The 21017-nt window shown below is 39.0% G+C and overlaps 2 protein-coding genes across 8 annotated transcripts in view; one reads left to right on the forward strand and one right to left on the reverse strand.

Annotated features, from left to right (window-relative positions):
- Window positions 1–11643, forward strand: part of SLC17A4 (solute carrier family 17 member 4) — a 29594-nt gene extending 17951 nt beyond the window's left edge. Inside the window, exons 6-12 of the mRNA XM_061194892.1 lie at window positions 78–164; window positions 2110–2228; window positions 2340–2501; window positions 8724–8856; window positions 8948–9095; window positions 9933–10023; window positions 11374–11643. Of these exons, the coding sequence (XP_061050875.1) occupies window positions 78–164; window positions 2110–2228; window positions 2340–2501; window positions 8724–8856; window positions 8948–9095; window positions 9933–10023; window positions 11374–11520 (887 nt within the window). The 3' untranslated portion in view covers window positions 11521–11643. The remainder of the gene's footprint in view (window positions 1–77; window positions 165–2109; window positions 2229–2339; window positions 2502–8723; window positions 8857–8947; window positions 9096–9932; window positions 10024–11373) is intronic.
- Window positions 9393–21017, reverse strand: part of SLC17A1 (solute carrier family 17 member 1) — a 75619-nt gene continuing 63994 nt past the window's right edge. For all 7 annotated transcript variants that reach the window (XM_061194889.1, XM_061194887.1, XM_061194888.1 and 4 more), the window contains one exon: window positions 9393–9623. Coding sequence is in view for 1 of the 7 variants with exons in the window: in XM_061194886.1 (XP_061050869.1) it covers window positions 9618–9623 (6 nt within the window). In the remaining 6 variants the exon portion in view is untranslated. The remainder of the gene's footprint in view (window positions 9624–21017) is intronic.

Here is a 21017-nt window from a genome sequence, read left to right on the forward strand (position 1 = left end):
CAAGTCAATCTGCAGGAAGCACAGAGAGTCCCAAGCCTGACCTTCTCACCCAGAATATCCTCACATCTTCTGTTTAGGGTCAGTGCTGGGCTCCTTCATCATCCTCCTGGTTGGTGGTCACCTCTGCCAGACCATAGGATGGCCTTATGTCTTCTATATCTTTGGTAAGTTTGTGCTTTTCAAATCTCAGAATCCTGTTTTATGACAGAGATTGCTGGCCATGATTTCTGTGATGCAAGTCATTTATGGTTAACCAAATCCTAGTGGATATAAATATATAACTAAAGTTGATAATGTTCAGAGCTAATCATGTTGTGAATCTTGCAAATGATATTTAAGCTTCAATATCCTGAGTGTATAGCTAGAATAACCTGATGACTTTAAAGGCATTGTAACATTCCGTCCTGCTTCTAAATTGAACCCACAAAGGATCTCAGAAGAATTTCTTTCATAAGATGCTGAAAATGTAATCTTGGTAGTATTATATTTTTAATTATGCTATTTATTTAATACATCCTTTTAAATTCTCCTATTATTACTACAACCAGAAAATTGTGGGAACGTGACCTAACCACAGGTAAAATACTGATTGGAGTAGAGAATCAACCAGTAAAGGCTGCAGGACAGAGCAGATCATGTGAGGTTTAGGATTGGACATAATAGACAGAGAGATGCTGTGGAAGTTTCCAAAGATCAGAGTGTTTCAGAGACAATATTCTACTTCTTTGCAATTTTGCCTTTACCCAGCCCTGGGTGGGATCTTCCCAGATGCTTTCAGCTAATGTTTGTGTTTGTTTGGTTTTTGAAACATTCTCTGGAATCCCATCTGCAAACCGCCTGATTCCAGTGGGACCAGTAAATCCCACTGGGGTTTTCATTAGAGGATAATACTCTTAGATCCAGGATTCTTATAGCATCAGGCCAATACATCTGCTAGAAAAAAAAAAGTGTATGAAGACTGATTACTATAGCATATCACCCTTCAAAGGGTCTGTCATGGAAACTTCAAAAGGGCAGGTTACAAAAGTTTCAAGGAATGAGAGAGGCTTACTGTGCTCCTGGTTTTGAGAAAATGTAAGCAATGTGTATAAAATAAGAACTCACTAAATATTTGTTGAATCAGTGTTAATATCCTCCATCCTCAATGTGCAACAGTGCTAATTTTCATATCTCTCACTCCCCACTTGCTTTTAAGTTCCTTGATGACAAAAATTATGTCTTTGTATTCTTATATTCTCAAAATCTAGCAAAATGCCTGCTGTATGGTGGCTGTTCTATATTCGTGAAAGACCGTGTAAACAACAAGCTAACAAGTGAAGAGAACTCAAGACTTTAAGATTCTAAAAAGGGAATTTTAAGATGAATCATATTTCCACTCAATACTAATAATGTTGAGTTGTCCAACACTGTAATAATGTGTATATTAGAGAAATTTCTTTGCTGAGGATGAATTTCATTCCATATCCAGAAATTATCTGGGCAATCAGCTGCACATATGTACTGCTGCTAACTCTTAAATGTTAGAAATAGATAAGAAAAGATTTAATGAAGACATAAACTTTGCAGAAGCATGACTAGCAGGAGGGATGCTGACTGGTACTTCAACAGTGAGGGCATTTTCAAGCACATGGGGCAAACACACTAATAACTTTTAACAACAATGTACAGCCTTATTATTGGTGCATTTCAAAACCTCCCCAAACTCAGTGATTTTAAACAACAAATGTTTAGTCTCTTAGTTTTGTGGGACAGCTAGGCAGCTCTGCTCTCTGTGTCTCTCATCTGTCTTGGACAATGGGTGAGCTGGAGCATGTTGTTCCTATACCAATTGATAAGACTCGAGAGGACAAGTGAAAAAATGCAGTGCTTCTTAAAGCCTAGGCTCTGAACTGCCCCCATGTCATTGGCAAAAGCAAGTTACATGGCCAAGACCAAAGTCAAGTGGTGAGGAAGTACCCTCCACCTATGATAGGGCTATGCAAGGGATAGATGCAGGAAGGAGTGGAGTATGGGGGCCATTCTGTTAACCACAGGAATCATCTCAGGGCAGAATCAAACTGATAGAACTCCAATCCTGTGCTAAGCAGATCCTCGTTTTTTTTTTTTTAGGTGGCATTGGCTGCATCTGTTCTTTTCTCTGGTTTGCTCTCATTTATGATGACCCCGTGAATCATCCGTTTATCAGCACTAGCGAGAAGGAATACATCATCTGTTCACTGGCTCAAGAGGTGCACAGGGGAACTCCTCTGCCATTTCCCTATGTCTCAGTGGTGAAGAGTTCAGTAGAGCAAAGTTCTGGTCTTTAGATGGAGGGGATATTTATATGTACTTTCTTCCAGGATTCTCCACCAGGCTGGTCTCTTCCCATTAAGGCTATGATCAAATCCTTACCACTTTGGAGCATTCTCGTCTTTTATTTCAGTGACTACTGGCATTATTTTGTCATCAGGTCATACCTACCAACATACATCAGCTCTGTACTTCAAGCTAACATCAGAGATGTAAGTACGGAGAAAACTCATTCTGCTCTTCTGTTGCTTCATATATAATCCTTTCTTTCTCCTATGGTCACGGGCTTAGGCCAAGGACCTTCATGTAGGAAACGCAACCTGATTCACTTGAATTCTGATTCAACTCAATGTGTCCTACTGCTTATTGGGGGCAGAGTAGTATGGCTCTAGGTCAACTTGCCATTCATAGAATATCATATTTTTTAAGGAACTTATGCAGAAATTTTATGTTCAGTCCAATGAACATTTGCAAACAAGACATTCTGCTGGCAGCATAAATAATAAAGCATTAACAAAACAAAGTCTGCCTTCGAGAAAGCTGTGACAGAGAAGCATAAACAACATATGCTGAAAGTAAGACATTAATAGCACATAAAGTCCTAAATAGGACTTATACCAAAAACTTGTGGACAATGTCTTTTTAGAAAAACATTTTATTCAAGTATAACATATAAAAAGAAAAGTGCACATATGTGTACATCTCTCTGACTTTTCAAAAAATGAACAGATGCTCTGATTGGCTGAGAGGAGCCTGTCAATTCCTGCCAGATGAATGTCTCAAAATTGGTGAAGAGTATATCATCTCCTAGCTTATTAGTGACAGTTCACTAGGTCATTGAATTAGTGTTTTATTCTTGTCCTTTGTATTCAAAAAGCAGTTCTCTCATGTTGACTGGGCTAATCTGGTGAAAACATGCTGAGTGGTCAACAGAGAACTGACCTTCTTAGCAGAGGTCAGAGTCTGGGGAGCATGCATGCAAGCAGGCTGGAGGTACTGATATCAGAAAGCCCAAGGATAGAGTAGCTATGGGTCTTCCCAAAGGAGTGGGGTGGGCAGCAGCAGGCAATCAAACCAGAATCCCAGGCCAGGGAATCAGGGACAGGAGGGCCAGACAAGCAGGATGCCAGTGCTGAGATCTAGACATCCTGAGGCTGGCTGTTGGAAGTGATTGGTCCCTGGCGTGAAGCGGGGTAGGCTCTTTATCCTCAGAGGCCAAGGTTGAGGAAGAGGAGGATGAGGGAATGATTAGGACAAGTTGAGAACAGACAGTAGGGTTTTCCCAGGTTGAGAAGTCAAGAGATCTGTACTCCCATTGCTCTCAGGGTATTTTTCTCAGTAACTCACATTACCTTGATGGCCTTGGTTTACTCATCTGTAAAATAAACATCTCGGACCAGTTGACAGTGAGATCCTTTTCATTGTTTGGGTTACGTACAACAAAGAATGGCCTCCTTTCCTTGCATTTTCTTTAATGGCAATTTAATTTAGGAGTTGAATTGATAAAAACAGGGATCAACATTTTAAAAAAATATATAAAAAGGTAAAAGAGTGAAAAATCTTACTCTCATTCCTGTCCCCAATCTGCCCTGTTTTCTCAGCCTTTATTATGTTATGTTCCAATTTTGATGGAAGTTTTTATCGTGAATGGATATTAAGTTTTGTCACATGCTTTTTTCTGCATCTATTGAGATGATTATGTGATTTTCATCCTTCCTTTTGTTAATATGATGTCTCACATTGATTGATTTGTGAACATTGAACCATCCTTGCCTTCCTGGAATAAATCACTTTATCATGGGGGTATGATCCTTTTTATATATTGTTGAATTTGGTTTGCTAATATTTTGTTGAGGATATTTGCTTCTATATTCATCAGAGACATTGGCCTATAATTTTCTTTTTTGTAGTGTCTTTGTCTGATTTTGGTATAGGGTACTGGTGGTCTCATAGAATGAATTTGGGAGTATTCCCCCCTCTCCCATTTTTTGGAATAGTTTGAGAAAGATAGGTATGAGCTCTTCTTTAATGTTTTGTAGAACTCCCCTGTGAAGCCATTTGGTCCTGGACTTTTGTTAATGGGAGTTATTTTTAAAATTATGAATTCAATTTCACTACCAGTGATTGGTCTGTTCAGATTGTCTATTTTTGGTTCAGTCATGTATGTTTCTAGAAATTATCTATTTCTTCTAGGTTGCCCAAATTGTTGGCATATAACTGTTCATAGTATTCTCTTATGATTTTTTTTGTATCTCTGTGGTATTGGGTGGTATTTTTCCTCTTTCATATTTTGTTTATTTGGGTCCTCTTTTCTTCTTGATGATCTTGGCTAAAGGTTTATCAAGTTTGTTTACCGTTTCAGAAAACCAAGTCTTGGTTTCACTGATCTTTTCTATAGCTATTTATTTATTTTTGGTCTATGTTTTATTTATTTCCTCTCTGATTTTTATTATTTCCTTCCTTCTGCTGACTTTGGGCTTTTTTCGTTCTCTTTCAAATACCAGATTTTGAGATTTTTCTTGTTTCTTGAGGAAGGCCTATACTGCCATAAACTAACTGCTTTTGCTGCATCCCATAGATTTTGGAGTACTGTGTTTCCATTTTCATTTGTCGCAAGGTATTTCTTAAGTCCTCTTTGATGTCTTCATTGACCCATTTTTTTTTTTTTTTAAGTAGCATGTTCTTTAGTCTCCACATTTTTGTGTTTTTCCCATTTTTCTTCCTGTAATTGATTTCTAGTTTCATACCATTGTAGCTGGAACAAATGCCAGATATAATTGCTATCCTCTTAAGTTTGTTGAAACTTCTTTTGTAACCTGACATGTGATCCATTCTGGAGAACATTCCATGTGCACTTGAAAAGAATGTGTATTCTGCTGGTTTTGGATGGAATGTCCTGTAAGTCCAACTGGTCTGTTGTGTCATTTAAGACCACTGTTTCCTTATTGATTTTCTGTCTGAATTATCTGTCCATTGATGTAAGTGAGGTATTAAAGTCTCCTACTATTATTGTATCATTGTCAATTTCTCCCTTTATGTCTGTTAATATTTGCTTTATATATTTAGGTGCTCCTATATTAGGTCCATATATGTTAGAAAGTGTTATATCTTCTTGTATTGATTCCTTTATCATTATATAATGCCCTTCTTTGTCTTTTGTCATAAACTTTGTTTTAAAGTCTATTTTGTCTGATATGAGTATTGCTACCCCCATTTTTTGTCATTTCCATTTGCATGAAATATCTTTTTCCATCCCCTCACTTTCAATCTGTATGTGTTTTGAGCTCTGAAGTGAGTCTTTGTGGGCAGCATACAGATGGGTTTTGTTTTTTAATCCAATTAGCCACCTTATGTCTTTTGATTAGAGCATTTAGTCCATTGACATTTTAAGTGATTATTGGTAGGTATGTACTTATTGCCATTTTGTTTCTTGTTTTCTGATTGTTTTTATAGTTCTTTTCTGTTCCTTTATTTTTCTTTTAGTTTATTCCCTTGTGGTTTGATGATTTTTTTAAGTGGTATCCTTGTGTTCCTTTCTCTCGTTTTTTTGTATCTATTGTAGGTTTCTAATTTGTGGTTATTATGAGGTTCATGTATATTTACCTATATCTACTTGTTTTAAACTGGTAGTCATTTAAGTTCAAACACATTCTAAAAGATCTACATTTTTTACTCCCCTCCTCCATGTTTTGTGTTTTGATGTCATATTTTACATCTTCATGTTTATCCCTTCACTGGTAATTGTATTTATAGTTGATTTTACAATTTTTTGTCTTTTAATCTTCATGCTAGCCTATTTAAGTGGTTGATCCACAGTCTTTACTGTCTATTTTCTTTTACTAGTGGGATTTTTGCTTTCCTATAGATTCTTACTTCTTGTTGTAGCCTTTTCTTTTCCACTTAGAGATGACCCTTTAACATTTCTTTTTGGGTAGGTTTGGTATTGATTAACTCTTTTAGTTTTTGCTTGTCTGAGAAGTTCTTTATCTCTCCTTCAATTCTAAATGGTCATCTTGCTGGGTAGAGTATCCTAGTTGCAGGTTTTTCCTTTTTGGCACTTTAAATATATCATGCCACTACCTCTGGCCTGCAAAGTTTCTGCAGAAAAATCAGCTGATAGTCTTATGGGGGTTCCCTTGTATATGACTGTTTTTCTCTTGCTGCCTTTAGAGTTCTCTTTTTATCTTTAATTTTTCCATTTTAATTATGATATGTCTTGGTGTAGGTCTGTTTAGGTTCATCTTGTTTGGGACCCTCTGTGCTTCCTGTATCTGGATATCTGTTTCTTTCTTCAGGTTTGGGAAGTTTTCAGCCATAATTATATCAAATACATTTTTGACCTGTCTCTCTCTCTCTCTCTTCTCCTTCTGGGACTCCTATAGTGCAAATCGTAGTTTGCTTAATGTTATCCTAGAGATCTCTTAGACTCTTCTGTTTTTCTTTTTGCAGCTCTGATTGGGCGATTTCCATTATTCTATCTTCCAGATCACATATGCATTCTTTTGTATCACCTAGTCAGCTGTTAATTCCTTTTACTGTGTTTTTCATTTCAGTTATTGTATTCTTCGGTTCTGGCTGGCTCTTTTTTATGTTTTCTATTTCCTTATTAAAATTATCACTGTGTTCATCTACTCTTTAATTTAGTTAGCATTCTTATTACTAATACTTTGAACTCTTATCTGGTACATTATTTCTGTTTCATTACTTGCTTTTACAGGGGTTTTCTCTTGTTCTTTCCTTTGAATTAAATTTCTCTATCTTTTCATTTTGGTTAACTTTCTCTGTCTCTATGAAATTAGGTGAAACATTTAGCTATCCTGGACTTGAAGGGGTGTCCTTGTGTGGAAGCATCCCTGTGCAGTCTGTATGTGCCCAGTGTCTTTGGTGGCACAGCTACATCTGATGTTGAGCATAAGTCACTCTTCCCCCATGGTGTGCTGGCAGCTATCACCAGGGTAGGAGGTAGGGCTGGAGGTAGAAGGGCTAGAGCAAGAGCCAGTTGTGAGCCAGGGCTTCTCCTCGGTTTGGTGGCCAACACCACACTATCAGGGTAGGGGTGGGTCCCACGTTGCTGGGTCAGAAGACCTGAGGGTTGGTCTGATCTGGCTCCATTCCCTCTACGTGTGTGCTCTCCCCCCTCCCAGCACAGGCACACTCACCCAGAGGGGAACAGTGCTGGAGCAAGAGGAGCTGGAGTGGGTGCTTGGTATGGGTTGGAGTGCAGGCTGTGGTAGTGCCGGCACTAGTTGGAGTCCTGGACAGCTCCTGATCTTCTGCCTTCATAGGCACCAGCAATGTCCAGATGCTGTGCTAAGTCTGAGCTGCCTCTTTCCCTCACAACTGCATACTCCTCTCAGCCATGGCAGCCCTCTCTCCAGTGCGGAGCTGCACTGGGAGCAAGAGGGGCTGGAGCAGGTGCTCTGCTCAGGCTGGGGTGTGTGTTAGGCAGTGGTGGGAAACCAGCCAGAGTCCCTATCAGTTTCAATCTGCTTCCTCTGCCTTTTTTTGGGGAGTAAGCCAGTGTGTGCATGCTCTTCATGAGTGGAGTCTTGGTTTTTTATAGTCCTGCTATCAATCCCATAGTTTTTTGAATCAGCTAAGGGGACTTGTCCTCCTGGTGCCAGACCCTAGGGTATAGTGCTCAGTGGTTCTCACCACTCACTCCCCAGGGAGGATCTCTGAGCCTGTGTAATTCCCCCTCCTCTTCTGTGTACCCTCCCGGGGTGTAGGTCCCGATCTGATCACTTCTCTCCCTTCCTACCCAATTACATGCGAAACTTTCTTACAGACTTGGTTGTATAAGAGTCTTTCTGCCAGTCTCCAGTTTGTTTTCAGTGAGAATTGCTCCACATGTAGATGTATTTTTGATGTTTCATGGGGGGAGGTGAGCTCCACGTCCTCTTACTCCACTATCTTGATCTATCTCCCCTATAAACTTTTATATTTATTGTCAAATTGCCCTCCATTGGGCACTGATAATATTTGGAAGTGCCTGATTCCCCCCGGCATCACCACAGATCATGTCAAAAAACTGTTGCACTTTTGCCAGTTTGATAAAATTGTATCTCACAGTAGTTTTACTATTATGAGGGTGGATACCTTTTAATATGTTTAGAAATCACTTATTTTTCTTTTTTGTAAATGATCCATTCATATCCTTTGACTATTTTTCTACTGGCTTTTGTTCTTTTTAATATCTATTTCTACATGATCCTTATATATGAAGACAGCATTGGTCCATTTTTTTTTCAAATTGAACTGTATGCATATTTTTCCTCAGGCACTAAAATTATATTGGCTCATTCCAGAAATTCATATTAAAGGTGATGTGTAAATAAAAGAAAAGCTATAGATGTAGACAATTCACCCAGGGATCAATCTGTGTCATGGTGGGTGTAGTGAGGCATGCACCTCACCTCAGCTCTGGTTCTCAGAGTGGGATGCTGTCAGCCCTGCCGTTTGTTTCTGCCTGTATCTGCATTGTCCCTGGAGGTCTACTGGCAGATTTTCTCCTCTCCAGAAAAATCCTCAGACTCAATACCATCAGGAAACTCTTCACTGCCATAGGTAAGAACCAAGGTAGACATGGGGGGGGCGGGTGGATGTGGGATGCTCAGGGCAGCTTCCTATTCACTCTGTGTTTGTTCTCCTGCCCCAGGGGTTCTCCTCCCATGTGCGTTCTTCGTGTCCCTTTTCTGGGTCAGATCCAGCTTCAGCGCCACCATGGCCTTCTTGATACTGTCTTCTGCCACCAAAAGCCTCAGCCAATCAGGAGCCCTTGTCAACTTCATGGATATTGCTCCTCGGTAGGGACCTGTGATCATCCCTAAACATGCTCTGACACATGGATAAAATGTGACACATGCAATGGGTCACAGGAAATTTCAGCACCAGCCGTACATCCAAATAATTCCTGGAAGGGACCCAAAGCTAGCCAACCTCTGTGAACTTAGTTTTTCCAGATGAAGACAGGAGAAGTCAGTGGCCACACTCACAGTTCAACTGTGGGAGACTCACACCAATTTCTTTCTGTTGGAGAATGCAGCAGTTACACAGGGCTGGATCACTGAAAGGACTCATAAACTTCAGAGGGCGTGCTCATGTAAGGCTTTAATAAAGGTAGAGGATACAGGATAGCAGGAGAAACATCCACCTCTGATATAGGTAAATATCAGATGACTGAGACTTCCAAATATAGCTCCCAGGGACCATCCATGGACCGTTCACAGTCAATAGGACATACTTCATCTTCAGGTAATGAACCACCAAATTACATGGGAGATACCTTGGTCTCAGGGAAGCCAATGTCTCATCCAATGGAAGGTCTTTTATACCTAAAAACAAGGCTGAAAGATCAGGCTCCATAGCAGAAGACAAGAGAACATATAAACCAGCTGCCAACCATCAATCTGTACATTTTGTATAATGAACGTTGACAAGTTAGTGCAGGTTACCTCTTGGAAATCCCAGATCCTAGCACTGGATTATACTCATCACTAGTCAATACATTTCATTCAGGTTTGACTAAGGGTCAGCACAGCTCCAGCAATCCCCAGAGATAATCATAGAGTTGCAACAGATCAGCTGAGATTAACCCTTTGCTTACAGAGGAATATTGTTTTCTCACACTTTCTCTCTCGCAGGTACAGTGCCTTACTCAGGGGACTATCACAAATCTTTTCTTACATAGCAGGAGCCATCTCTCCCACAGTTGCCGGATTTTTTATCAGTCAGGTAAGGTCAAATGTTCTGATGATTATGATATTCACAAGAGTCACCTCAAAAGATCATCCAGCCTCTCATTCTGACCCTAGGCTCAGCTCATGCAGAAAAATTACCACATGTTCAGGGTATGGAGTGAAGGAGAATGCTCCATTGTATGAGTTTATGCTTTATGAGTTCTTAGAATGAGTTTCTCATGCTAATCATCACATTTTCTAGCAATAATCATGGCCTTTCTTGTGAAGTATAGAATGGCCAACCATTCTGATTGGCTGGGGCTGAGGGGTTTCCTGGGATGTGGGACTTTCAACACTAAAACCTTGAAAGTTCCAGGCAATCTGGAAAGAGTTGGTCACCCTATGTAGAAACCCAACAAATATTTATAGAACAAATGAACGAGATGCTGAGTGGATGAGTGAATGACAGAGCGAAGGAGCAACCTGTACATTACATGTATGCTCATCAGTGGTTAGTACAGAAATTCCTCTGCCCAGTATTGCTTACATAGTGTTTTTACATTCATACAGCCTTCCATCCTGGGAGATGCATTTAAAGTTGTCAGAATAAACAAATTCATCTGATGACAATTTCATAAGGATCAGACTGATGCAGACTTTATGTGAAGAAACATGCATATGACATTCACACGACTATCATTCTTTAAATTTCCTGTGGTTTCCACCAGTAAGCCAGGAAAATGAATGGAGAGTAACAAAGAAAGGGTATTCTTTTTGACACCAAGTCCTTTTTTTTTTGAAGCTTCAGTTCTCTTCCAGCCACTGACTAACACACTGTTTAAAACGGAAATTCTCAAACTGCTCTTGTTTCCCTTATTACTCACTCACTCACTCATTTATCTCTTCATTCATTCGACATATATGCAATGAACATTAGCATGTGCCATGCACTGTTTAAGTGAATAAAACAAACAGAAGTCCCTGCCCTTGTGAAGTCGGTAGGAAAGAAACCGATAGAAAACTAACACACTAAATGAAAACATGGTATAGTGAATGGTGGTAAGCGCTAAGAAAAGAGTAGGGTAGGAGAGGAGAATAGGGCACATAAGAGGGGGTGGGATTTCAGTTTTAAGTAGGGTGGTCGAGGAAGTCTCATTGAAAAAGTAATATTTATGGGAAGCAAGTACATGGGCGAGACAAACGACTACTTGAGGGGAGGAATATTCCAGCAGAGGGAAAGGCCAGGGCACCGGAAATGTACCTGCATATTCTAAGAACAACCAGGAACATATAATGCGGGGCAGAATTGGGGATGAGGGCAGTAGAACATGGTGCCAAAGCCTTTCTGAACCAGGAGGGACAAGAACTAGGAGACTGTTAATAACTTGTAGTTTCCTGCCTCCAGGACTCAGAGTTCGGTTGGAGGAATGTCTTCTTGCTTTCAGCTGCTGTGAACATAGCAGGCCTGTTTTTCTACCTCATCTTCGGCCAAGCAGAGGTGCAGGACTGGGCTAAAGGTAGATGTGCACCCGCTTCTGAGCAAACCGAGTGACGAATTAGATGCCGGTGCTTAGTTGTTCACTGTTTGCCCTCATGGACATTCCCCTGACTTACAGTTCTACCCCAAAATGCGCTGTCCTTAAAGTACAGAAATCTCAGATTTTCCACTGGCCCATACACCTAGGACATGGAGGAGTGAGATTTGCAAATTATGGAAAGGCTCTGTCATAAAGTCTTAGAATAAAATTTTATCTTCTTGTGCTTGTTTTCGGTTTATTTAATAATCATTTATAAGGCAACTAATGCAGAGTGGAAGACGAATAAACCCAAATTTAAAATTCAGATGTGTTACTTGTTACAAACAATACCCGGACAAAAGAGATGCCCACAGGGTGTGTGTGGTGGCAGGGAGTGGGGGCGGGGACTGGCCTCCTAGGAATCTCCATGCCATCTTCTTCCTTGGGCTGGTGACTGCCCCTCAGTCCCAGCTTGTGTGCTGGTCCCTCTCCCCCTCAATAAGGAGTTCAGTCCCAGGCTCTCCTAGTGCTCTGTTTTACACTAAGTTTTGTAGAGAAAGAAAAAAGCACACATAAATGTCACTGAGTCCTGATACCCAGTGGATATAAGAAAGCTTTACAACAGTTTGAAGGAATAGTCTGGCTTAGTATATTTTTTCAAGTTGTTTTCTTTGTCCCAATTAGTTTATCCTAGGCATTTGTTACACTTCTCATCTCTTGACATAAAAATGGTGCAATTTTATCCTCCTTACTCGTTCCTACTCTCAAAAGTCTCTGAGTAAGAGGTCTGAACAATTCCAATATCTTGCTAGGTCCAAGCACGTGGTATGAAACCATCCACCATTTGCTCTATACTCATGCTGTATCCTGAAAATAAAAACACTGCACACTCCTGGGGTTTGGGACTCAGGTAGTTTGATATTGCTGCTCTCCCTAATAGGAATACCTTTTATCCACAGCATTCACAAGGCACACTTTTTGTACTTGACCAAATTCCCATTCTTTGTAACTATTTGTTACTAAGAAAATGAAAATGAAACTTCTTTTTGTGATCCTCCACCAACCACACACTCTGGTTCTGCTCAGAAGCATTCCCAGTCCTTTCAAAGAACAAGCTACCAAAACCTGTGGCAATTGGGACAGTGCTATCTGGAAAACTGGACTGAAACCCAGCTTCACCTGGTTAGCAGGTGTCCAGATCAACTCATCTGATGTAATGTTCTCCAAAACCCAAAAAGGGGAAGTGGCCAAGGTGCTTAATTTGGGTATCAGTACGGGAGCCTATCTGGGGCAATGATGAGGAAGGCACACTAAAACATGCCATTCATACAAACAGACGTTTTCTGGGTTTCCCAGTAGAAACAGTTACTTACGTTGCCTAATAACTACCAGTAAGTACCCCCACATGTGTTTCTACCTGTTAAGTGAATATAAACATTACTTTAACGTAAGCAACCATGATGCGTTTTATCCACAGGAGGGAAAATGCTGTGCAACACAGGTATTTCACCCAAGACTGAGAAAAAAGTTGACATCTCTCACCAAAATGTCACTGCTTTAAGTGCACATAGTCCGTCGGAAGAAATAAAGATTTCTCTGTTTCCTCTTTTCTAGGATGGCCTGTATTTGGCCAAATTTACAGTGACTAATTCTGTAACAGGGTGTATGATGATGTTACATTGAAGACTTGCTGTAGGTGGCCATATATAACAGACATGAAATTCCAACATGAGGTGTTAGGGTACCTCACAGATATTGCTCAGGATGTGATTTTTAAAAAGTCATATGGCTCTAAAACAATTTAGGATTACATAAAAGTAAAAGCCTCAGGAGAGTGGAGTTAGAGAAAGGCTTTGAAAAAATTTTTAAATGTATGTTTTCCCTATAAGATCAAGAACAAGACAAGGATGTTCACTCTTGCCATTTCTATTCAACATCCTAGTAGAGGTTCTAGGCAGGGCATCTAGGCAAGAAAAAGAAATAAAAGGTACCTAGGCTGGAAGAGAAGAAATAAAACTATATTCACAGATGGCATAATCTTCTATATAGAAATTGTAAAGAACCACTAAAAAACTATTTGAACTAATAAATGAGTTCAGCAAGGTTTCAGGATACAAGATTGATATACATAAATCAGTCATATTTCTATATACTTGCAATGGACAATCCAAAAATTAAACTAATTTCATTTAAAGTAGCATAAAAAAGAATAAATTTAGGAATAAAATTAACAATAGAAATGTAAGACTTATACTCTGAAAAGTATAAAACATTGTTGAAAGAAATGAGAGAAGATTTAAATGAATGAAAAGAATCGATGTTCATGGAGTGGAAGACTTCAATACTGTTAAAATGGCAAAACTCCTGAAATTGATCCATAGATTTAATGCAATTTCTATCAGAATCCCAGCAATTTCTCTGTGGAAATTGACAAGCTGATTCCAAAATTAATACAGAATTGCAAGGGACCCAGAATAGCCAAAACATTCTTGAAAAAGAAGAACCAAGTTGGAGGACTCACACTTCAAAGCTCTCTACAAAGCAACAGTAATCAAGACAGAGTTGTACTAGCATAAGGATAAATATATAGACCAGTGGAATCGAATTAAGAGTCCAGAAATAAACCAAAGTGTCTATGGTCAACTGATTTTTGACAAACATGCCAAGACCATTCACTGGGGAAAGAATAGTCTTTTAAACAAATTGTCCTGGGATAACTGGATAGCTACATTCTAAAGAATGAATCTGGACCTTTAGTTCACACAATTTACAAAAATTAAAATAGATCAAAAAGATCTAAATGTAAGAGCTAAAACAATAAAATTCTTTGAAGAGAACATAGGTGTAAATTCTTCACAACCTCAGACTTGACAATGGTTTCTTAGATATAACACCAAAAGCATAAGCAACAAAAGAAAAATTTGATAAAGTAGACTTCATAAATATTAAAAACTTTTGTGTGGTAAAGAACACTATCAAGAAGGTGAAAAGACAACCTCCGAATGGGAGAAACTATGTGCAAGTCACATATCTGATAAGGGTCTTATATATAGAATATATAAACTCAACAAGAAAAAGACAAACAACCCATTTAAAAAATGGGCAAAGCTTTAATAAACATTTTTTTGAAGAAGATATAAAAATGACCAATATGTAATGAAAAGATGCTCACCATCATTAATCATTAGGGAGGTGGTGTTTTTGGTTCCCTTTCTAGAAACCAGCTGTAACTTTAGGCCAGAGTGTATTAAAATGAGCCACTTCTGAACCAGCAACGCCCAGGCCCCAGGCCTTGCTGTGAAGGCTGCAGCAAAGGTCAGGGCTTGGTCTGCGTGACTTTCCTTCCTGTGCTCATCCAAGTGGTGCTCTGCCTCTGAGTTTGGGTAAGAGAGGCATCAGGACAACTCGCATCAGGTCATTTAGCAGAGATCAGCCATTCCTGGGCTCATTGAGGAGGTATGCTGTGTGGCTGACAGGGTCCTGGTGCTCCGGCTGGGTATCAGGTCTGAGCCTCTGAAGTGGGAGAGCTGAGTTCAGAAAAATGGACCACCAGAGACCTCCTGGCCCCATGTAATATCAATCGGCGAGAGCTCTCCCAGAGATCTCCATCTCAATGCTAAGACCCAGCTCCACTCAACGACCAGCAACCTCCAGTGCTGGACACGCCATGCCAAACAACTAGCAAGACAGGAACAAAACCCAACCCATTAGCAGAGAGGCTACCTAAAATCATAATAAGTTCATAGACACCCCAAAACACACAACCGGATGTGGTCCTGCCTACCAGAAAGACAAGATCCAGCCTCATCCACCAGAACACAGGCACCAGTCCCCTCCACCAGGAAACCTACACAACCCACTGAACCAACCTTACCCACTGGGGGCAGACACCAAAAACCATGGAAAGTATGAACCTGCAGCCTGTGAAAAGGAGACCCCAAAGACAGTAGGTTAAACAAAATGAGAAGACAGAGAAATGCACAGCAGATGAAGGAGCAAAGTAAAAACCCACGAGACCAAACAAATGAAGAGGAAATAGGCAGTCTACCTGAAAAAGAATTCAGAGTAATGATAGTAAAGATGATCCAAAATCTTGGAAAGAGAATGGAGAAAATGCAAGAAACTTTTAACAAAGACCTAGAAAAACTAAAGCGCAAACAAACAATGGTGAACAACACAATAAATGAAATTAAAAATTCTCTAGAAAGAATCAATAGCAGAATAACTGAGGCAGAAGAACGGATAAGTGACCTGGAAGATAAAATAGTGGAAATAACTACCACAGAGCAGAATAAAGAAAAAAGAGTGAAAAGAATTGAGGGCAGTCTCAGAGACCTCTGGGACAAAATTAAACACACCAATATTCAAATTACAGGGGTCCCAGAAGAAGAAGAGAAAAAGAAAGGGACTGAGAAAATATTTGAAGAGATTATAGTTGAAAACCTCCTTAATATGGGAAAGGAAATAGCTAATCAGGTCCAGGAAGCACAGAGAGTCCCATACAGGATAAATCCAAGGAGAAACATGTCAAGACACATATTAATCCAACTATCAAAAATTAAATACAAAGAAAAAAATATTAAAAGCAGCAAGGGAAAAGCAACAAATAACATACAAAGGAATCCCCATAAGGTTAACCGCTGATCTTTCAGCAGAAACTCTGCAAGCCAGAAGGGAGTGGCAGGACATATTTAAAGTGATGAAAGGGGAAAACCTACAAGCAAGATTACTCTACCCAGCAAGGATCTCACTCAGATTTGATGGAGAAATTAAAACCTTTACAGACAAGCAAAAGCTGAGAGAGTTCAGCACCACCAAACCAGCTTTACAACAAATGCTAAAGGAACTTCTCTAGGCAGGAAACAAAAAGGAAGGAAAAGACCTACAATAACAAACCCAACACAATTAAGAAAATGGTCATAGGAACATACATATCACTAATTACCTTAAATGTAAATGCATTTAATGCCGCAACAAAAAGACACAGACTGGTTGAATGGATACAAAAACAAGACCCGTATATATGCTGTCTACAAGAAACCCACTTCAGACCTAGAGACACATACAGACTGAAAGGGAGGGGATGGAAAAAGATATTCCATGCAAATGGAAATCAGAAGAAAGCTGGAGTAGCAATTCTCATATCAGACAAAATAGACTTTAAAATAAAGACTATTACAAGAGACAAAGAAAGACACTACATAATGATCAAGGGATCAATCCAAGAAGAAGATATAACAATTGTAAATATTTATGCACCCAACATAGGAGCACCTCAATACATAAAGCAAATGCTAACAGCCATAAAAAGGGAAATCAACGTTAACACAATCATAGTAGGGGACTTTAACAACCCACTTTCACCAATGGACAGATCATCCAAAATGAAAATAAATAAAGAAACACAAGCTTTAAAGGACACATTAAACAAGATGGACTTAATTGATATTTTTAGGACATTCCATCCAAAAACAACAGAATACAGTTTCTTCTTAAGTGCTCATGGAACATTCTCCAGGATAGATCATATCTTGGTTCACAAATCAAGCCTTGGTAAATTTAAGAAAATTGAAATCATATCAAGTCTTTTCCAATCACAATGCTATGAGACTAGATACCAATTACAGGGAAAAAAATTTGTAAAAAATACAAACACATGGAGGCTAAACAATACCCTACTAAATAACCAAGAGATCACTGAAGAAATCAAAGAGGAAATCAAAAAATACCTAGAAACAAATGACAGTGAAAACACAATGATCCAAAACCTAATGGGATGCAGCAAAAGCAGTTCTAAGAGGGAAGTTTATAGCAATACAATCCTACCTCAAGAAACAAGAAACATCTCAAATAAAAAACCCAACCTTACACCTAAAGCAATTAGAGAAAGAACAAAAAAAAAACCCCAAAGTTAGCAGAAGGAAAGAAATCATAAAGATCAGATCAGAAATAAATGAAAAAGGCATGAAAGAAACAATAGCAAAGATAAATAAAACTAAAAGCTGGTTCTTTGAGAAGATAAACAAAATTGATAAACCATTAGCCAGATTCATCAAGAAAAAAAGGGAGAAGACTCAAATCAATAGAATTAGAAATGAAAAAGGAGAAGTAACACTGACACTGCAGAAATACAAAGGATCACGAGAGATTACTACAAGCAACTATATGCCAATAAATTGGACAACCTGGAAGAAATGGGCAAATTCTTAGAAAAGCACAACTTTCCGAGACTGAACCAGGAAGAAATAGAAAATATAAACAGACCAAGCACAAACACTGAAATTGAGACTGTGATTAAAAATTTTCCAACAAACAAAAGCCCAGGACCAGATGGCTTCACAGGTGAATTCTATCAAACATATAAAGAAGAGCTAACACCTATTCTTCTCAAACTCTTCCAAAATATAGCAGAGGGAGGAACACTCCCAAACTCATTCTACGAGGCCACCATCACCCTGATACCAAAACCAGACAAAGATATCACAAAGAAAGAAAACTACAGGCCAATATCACTGATGAACATAGATGCAAAAATCCTCAACAAAATACTAGCAAACAGAATCCAACAGCACATTAAAAGGATCATACACCAGGATCAAGTGAGATTTATCCCAGGAATGCAAGGATTCTTCAATATACGAAAATCAATCAATGTGATACACCATATTAACAAACTGAAGGAAAAAAACCATGTGATCATCTCAATAGATGCAGAAAAAGCTTTCAACAAAATCCAACACCCATTTATGATAAAAACCCTCCAGAAACTAGGCATGGAGGGAACTTACCTCAACATAATAAAGCCCATATATGACAAACCCACAGCCAACATCGTTCTCAATGGTGAAAAACTGAAACCATTTCCTCTAAGATCAGGAACAAGACAAGTTTGTCCACTCTCATCACTATTATTCAACATAGCTTTGGAAGTTTTAGCAACAGCCATCAGAGAAGAAAAGGAAATAAAAGGAATCCAAATCGGAAAAGAAGAAGTAAAGCTGTCACTGTTTACAGATGAATTGATACTATACATAGAGAATCCTAAAGATGCCACCAGAAAACTAGTAGAGCTAATTAATGAATTGGTAAAGTAGCAGGATACAAAATTAATGCACAGAAATCTCTTGCATTCCTATACACTAATGATGAAAAATCTGAAAGAGTAATTAAGGAAACACTCCCATTTACCATTGCAAAAAAAGAATAAAATACCTAGGAATAAACCTACTTAGGGAGACAAAAGACCTGTATGCAGAAAACTATAAGACACTGATGAAAGAAATTAAAGATGATACAAACAGATGGAGAGATATACCATGTTCTTGGATTGGAAGAATCAACACTGTGAAAATGCCTATATACCCAAAGCAATCTACAGATTCAATGCAATCCCTATCAAACTACCAATGGCATTTTTCACAGAACTAGAACCAAAAATTTCACAATTTGTATGGAAACACAAAAGACCCTGAATAGCCAAAGCAATCTTGAGATAGAAAAACGGAGCTGGAGGAATCAGGCTCCCAGACTTCAGACTATACTACAAAGCTACAGTAATCAAGACAGTATGATACTGGCACAAAAACAGAAATATAGATCAATGGAACAGGATAGAAAGCCCAGAGATAAACCCATGCACATATGGTCACCTTATTTTTGATAAAGGAGGCCTGACTATACAATGGAGAAAAGACAGCCTCTTCAATAAGTGGTGCTGGGAAAACTGGACAGCTACATGTCAAAGAATGAAATTAGAACACTCCCTAACACCATACACAAAATTAAACTCAAAATAGATTACAGACATAAATGTAAGGCCAGACACTAGCAAACTCTTAGAAGAAAACATAGGCAGAACACTCTATGACATAAATCACAGCAAGATCCTTTTTGACCCACCTCCTAGAGAAATGGAAATACAAACAAAAATAAACAAATGGGACCTAATGAAATTTAAAAGCTTTTGCACAGCAAAGGAAACCATAAACAAGACGAAAAGACAACCTTCAGAATGGGAGAAAATATTTGCAAATGAAGCAACTGACAAAGGATTAATCTCCAAAATTTACAAGCAGCTCATGCAGCTCAATATCAAAAAAACAAACAACCCAATCCAAAAATGGGCAGTAAACTTAAATAGACAGTTCTCCAAAGAAGATATACAGATTGCCAACAAACACATGAAAGGATGCTCAACATCACTAATCATTAGAGAAATGCAAATCTAAACTACAACGAGGTATCACCTCACACCAGTCAGAATGGCCATCATCAAAAAATCTACAAACAATAATGCTGGAGAGGGTGTGGAGAAAAGGGAACCCTCTTGCACTGTTGGTGGGAATGTAAATTGATACAGCCACTATGGAGAACAGTATGGAGGTTCCTTAAAAAACTAAAAATAGAACTACTATGTGACCCAGCAATCCCACTACTGGGCATATACCCTGAGAAAACCATAATTCAAAAAGAGTCATATACCACAATGTTCATTGCAGCTCTATTTACAATAGCCAGGACATGGACGCAACCTAAGTGTCCATCGACAGATGAATGGATAAAGAAGATGTGGCACATATATACAATGGAATATTACTCAGCCATAAAAAGAAACAAAATTGAGTTATTTGTAGTGAGGTGGATGGACCTAGAGTCTGTCATACAGAGTGAAGTAAGTCAGAAAGAGAAAAACAAATATCGTATGCTAACACATATATATGGAGTCTAAAAAAAAAAAAAATGGTTTGAAGAACCTAGGGGCAGGACAGGAATAAAGACACAGACATAGAGAATGGAGTTGAGGACATGAGGAGGAGGAAGGGTAAGCTGGGACGAAGTGAGAGAGTGGCATTTACATATATACACTCCCAAATGTAAAATAGAAAGCTAGTGCTAAGCAGCCACATAGCACAGGGAGATCAGCTTGGTGCTTTGTGACCACCTAGAGGTGTGGGATAGGGAGGGTGGGAGGCAGACGCAAGAGGGAGGGGATATTGTGATATATGTATATAGCTGATTCCCTTTGTTATACAGCAGAAACTAACACAGCATTGTAAAGCAATTATACTCCAATAAAGATGTTAAAAAGAAATCATTAGAGAAACACAAATCAAAACCACTTCAAACCCAATAAGATGGCTATAATAAAACAACAAAACAGGAAATAACAAATGCAAGGATGCAGAGAATTGGAACCCTCACACATTGCTTGTGGAAATGTAAAATGGTACTGCCGCTATGGAAAACAGTAAGGTGGCAAAGGCAAGTATGACAACACACCATGAACGAAATGCTGAGAGCTCTGTGTAATGTACTTCCTTATTCACTTAGTTGTTAAAACCAAAATCTAGGTCCCATCCTTGTTTCTTCTCTCTCCTGCACAATCCATAATCTCCCTGCCATATCTGCCCAGCTCTCCCTGCAGAGTCTACATCTAACTGCTTCTCACCATTCCTTCTGCCTCCATCTTAGCCCACACTGTGAACATCTTTGACATGAACTTCTGAAACAGCCTGCCTCCCTCCCTCCACTC

This window comes from Eubalaena glacialis, chromosome 7 (genome assembly GCF_028564815.1).
Source record: "Eubalaena glacialis isolate mEubGla1 chromosome 7, mEubGla1.1.hap2.+ XY, whole genome shotgun sequence".
Lineage (NCBI taxonomy): Eukaryota > Metazoa > Chordata > Mammalia > Artiodactyla > Balaenidae > Eubalaena > Eubalaena glacialis.